This window comes from Triticum dicoccoides, chromosome 3B, assembly GCF_002162155.2.
Source record: "Triticum dicoccoides isolate Atlit2015 ecotype Zavitan chromosome 3B, WEW_v2.0, whole genome shotgun sequence".
Taxonomy (NCBI): domain Eukaryota; kingdom Viridiplantae; phylum Streptophyta; class Magnoliopsida; order Poales; family Poaceae; genus Triticum; species Triticum dicoccoides.
In genome coordinates this window covers 567,100,490-567,104,688 of record NC_041385.1, presented here as the reverse complement: position 1 = coordinate 567,104,688, position 4,199 = coordinate 567,100,490, and the positions used below count along the sequence as shown (strand labels likewise).

The 4,199-nt window shown below is 48.5% G+C and overlaps 1 protein-coding gene across 1 annotated transcript; it reads right to left on the bottom strand.

The window, feature by feature from the left end:
• Positions 1 to 239: 239 nt before the first annotated feature.
• Positions 240 to 1,659, bottom strand: LOC119281565 (peroxidase 2-like). Its single transcript, XM_037562059.1, has 2 exons — positions 1,318 to 1,659; positions 240 to 1,209 (listed from the first exon to the last, which is right to left on the bottom strand). Exons 1-2 carry the CDS (start codon positions 1,657 to 1,659, stop codon positions 466 to 468), a joined length of 1,086 nt encoding a protein of 361 aa, XP_037417956.1. The 3' UTR covers positions 240 to 465.
• Between the last annotated feature and the right edge of the window lie 2,540 nt (positions 1,660 to 4,199).

Sequence of the window (4,199 nt, the reverse complement as noted above, 5' to 3'; positions counted from 1 at the left end):
AAAAACTTATCAGCAACGAGTTTCCAGCACACTCGCTACTACTAATTAGCAGCAGCGCTCCTTTTTGAGCCGCGCTGCTGCTAAGATTTTGTGTATAGACTTTTCCCTAGTAGTACCCTCGTCGAAGAGATCAAAGAGCTTCTCTCCTCACATGATGAACTTACTGTGGTTTGAGCTAATCGAACCGCAAATTCTGCGGCAGATAAACTAGCTAGAAATGGCTGTCTGAATAAGTCATGGAAGACTTGGTTCGATATTCCACCGGATTATATTTGTGAAATTGTCGTAGCTGAGGCCACTTAGATAATAAAAGGCAGCAAGGTTGAATCGCAAAACACACACACACACACCGAGTTTTAGTGTGAGAAAACCAACAATGACAGTAGCTAGACGAAGTTACATCTCGTCCATCAGGCGATCCCGCCATGGAGCCGGCCAGCCACCCCGCGTTACTACTCGCCAACTTTAGTTGTTGACTCTTGAGCATACTTTCCTGATCTCTGCGCCTTGGTCGGCTCTGTTCTTGATCCTGATTTTTCCCATATTCTCCATGGCTCTTTCAAACTTCCTCTCCCACGCTCCTGCCCTGTTTGCGTTTTCTCTCACCTGCGTCATCGTTTCCGTCGAGTTGAGCACGGCGTCCGAGGTGAACAACACTTTCCTGTCGATCACGTTCTCGTAGTACTGCTTATCCAGGACATAGGGGGTCACATCGTCTTGGTTCACATTGGTGTCGTCGTTGCCGTTGCACTGGGTCCTGAGCTTGGCGGCAAATGCCGGGTCCATTTCAGAGAAGCGGCTGGAGAAGAACATGCAGCGGGCACGGCCGATTGTGTGCGCGCTGGAGAGCGTGACCATCTCGTCTGAGGTGAGCCCCTTGGCCGCGAAACTCGCCTGGAGCTCCGTGACATTGGAGAAGGGCCCGGGCAGCTGGTCGGTCTCGTTGGCGAAGGACTCGCGCCCGTCGTAGCGGCCACCCGGCATCCGGATGTTGATCCTGCGGTTGCTGAGGAAGTAGGACGCGTCGCGGGCGGCGAAGGCGACAATGTCGGCGCACGAGACCTTGCCGGGGCAGGCGGCCTCGATCGCCGCCTTGGCCGCGTCGATCACCTCGAACCCTCGCAGGCTGTTCTTGTTCGGAAGGCCTTCCCTCTCCGTGTCGCTGTTATTGGAGTTGGTCGTCGTGAGGAGGACGGAAGCATCGCACCCCTGAATATAACATTATGACATAAAGACCTCGTAAAGAACATGTTGATCTTCTTGAACGGCAATGCAGTTAGCTAATAAGCTAGAATAATCGACGAGCTGTGCTGGTACCCGAACGAAGCAGTCGTGGAAGAAGAGACGGATGAGCCCCGCACCAATGCCAGGGTACGCGGCCACGGCGTCCCTCACGGCACCCCTCACAATCCCTTCCGCTCTGGGGCAGTACGACCTCGACCACCTGTTGTCGTAGTAGCCGTGGCCGAGCCCTAACCCCGAGGGAGAACGCCCCCGCTGCCACGGAAGGCTTCTCGTCCTGGAGCCGCGAGAACAGAGCCACGGGTTGTAGGTGGGTAGCCTCAGCCAGCCGTTGAAGCAAATGCTGGCGCCCTCGCACGCCGCCGGCCCGGCGAGGAACGCGGCCAAGACGACGAGCGCTGCGAGCTTAGTCGCCATCTTCCTTTCGCACTAGCCACTAGAGAGATGATGATCGTTTCGTGTCGTGTGTTGTTTGCTCTGGCTGGGTTACGGATGACATATTTATAGGGTCGTCCCGGAACCGACGACGACGAAGGCATGCAATAGGCACGGCCGCGTTTCGTGGGCGACGCACGTTGAGATGGACGCGAATTTCCACCGGAGCGGGCGCGCGTACAGTCAGCTCAAGCGGCTGACCGGCGACGTTAGATGCCATGTCTCCTCCTGTCGTCGAGGGATCAAGTTGCTTACTGATTGCGCGTCGGCCGTCTGATCGGCCTCGAGATCTCGCGGTGCCGGTGTGCGTGGGAGGTTGACCGTTGAATGCTGCAAGGGATCAGTGCCTCCGCCTTGCTCTCCTCGCCGGCCGGACTTGTTCAATATTGAGTGGAAAACGTCAAGAACCATTCCATGCAGGCATGATGTGCTGAGAAAGTGCTGCTCTGGTATACATTAACTGCATATAGGTTTCCTTTGACAATCGCATGGAATGAATCACCTGCGAACCTGCGCTTGCAGAGTGCATGTCTCTTGCAACTTGAATTAGGCGAAACAAGCATAAAAAAGCTCGGATACTGCGTGATTAGCGATGACCTTATAGTGACCTAAAGAGTGGAGGGGAATTTTTGGTCTATGGGACATATCCACCCTATATGGGAAAAAAATTTAGTAATTCAACAAAAAGTCAAAATTCCTGAAAATATTTTTGAAATAAACTTGACCTTCTATTGTACTCATGAGAAATGAAATCCAGAAAAAAAGTATCCCTTTGACTTCTTTTAAAAAAGACATTTTTTTGGCTAAAATAGTGTGAATAGTGACCTATAATAGCAAATAAATTTTGTCTTTTCTGCTGTGAGGTCAACTTTTGTTTTTTTTCGTCAAGATTTATATACTAGTGCAAAAGTAAGTCAAGTGTTTTGTCAAAATAGTTGACTTTGTATTAAAATATTAAAAAGAAAATCCCCATATAACGTGCATATATAACCAGGAACCAAAGTGTATTTCCCCCTAAAGAGTCAAGTTTCTCGGCCCTGATCTTGCCTGGTCAGTGGTCTAGGGATGGCAATGTGTACCCATTACCCATGTACCCTGCGGGTAAAAATCCCTATTAGGTTAAAGAGATGGAACAAAAAGTTACCCAAAGGTATGTAAAAAGGAAAATCTCAAACCAATTGGGTAGAGTGGCTACTGACAGTGGCGGAGCTAGCATTTGACAACAGGATGGTCCGCCCTTTTTTTGAGAAGCAATATGAGATGTGATTGTTTCAACTAATTACTAATATCACATAGAAATACATCAATATGGTCTTATAAACACACTAAAATTCTCAACTAAATCGTCGTTTTGGACAAAGAATCTAGATAGTACATACTACATGGACCATAATACATACCTTGAGAAGTTCTTCGGTTTTTTCTTTTGCCACAGCCGGCGGATCCTTCTTCCCTATCTTCAAAGCATGTCTATGAAAAAGAGAAGCAATGTCTCATGTCCTCTTTATTCTTGAATATTATGCAATAATAATTTCTTTTCTACCTATCACAAAGACACAATTTAACACAAAATGATGTGCAACGTTAATCAGTTCGTGTACTGGTAGAAACCCTAAATTAAAGAAGAAACAAAAATTACAATTGGGGAATAAGGGCAGTGGGCGAGCTTTGAGATGGACATGTCAAATCGGGCGACCACTAGCTGTGCTGGAAGCCTGGAAAGGCTAGGATGCCGACTGAGCAGTGCCATGGCAGCCGTTCACTTGCAGCGGCCAAGGGCAAAGCAGCAACCCGCAAGGGCGCAAGGCGGCAGTTGGCAGGGGGCGGGACGCTATGGGCGCGACTGGATCCGAGTGATGGAACTGCGGGAGGGAGAGGGAGGACCACAGGAGGGAGGAGTGGCGACCGGCTATGGCGCTAGGGCACGGCTGTGTGAGGGCGTCGGGACGGGGCGGCTCCGCGGCTGGTTCTGCTCGATGTGAGGGCCTGGTTGGGTAAGTCGCGTTCGTCCTTGGTCAACAAATAAACGTTATTGGGCCAGTTTTGCTCTGGCCCAGTTAGGGATTCATAGGTATAGGGAGGCTGATCCCAAAATTCTAGGGTGGTCCGCGGCCCACCTTGGACACCCTGTAACTCCACTCCTGGGTACGATACGAGATCATATAACCCATACTACCCATGTACCCTTATAAATTCTAAAAAGTACAGAAAATTTACCTCTACCCTTTGTCGTGACTTTGTGAAAACTTAAAGTGTATGAGTATGTACTACTATTTATGACTGTTCTGAAGCTTTGATGTGTTGTTGTTTACAAGAAAGTGTTAATGTATAAAATGTGTTGTTGTTTATAAGTATGTATCAATATTATTATGTGTTGTTGTTTATAAATTAAGATTGTATGTTGTTGTTTATGATTATGTTTCATTCAAATTGATGTTATTGAAACATGGATATTTTTACCCATGGGTACCCATTTACCCTGTCAGGTGACGGGTATGGGAAAATTTTGTGGATAAGCTTAA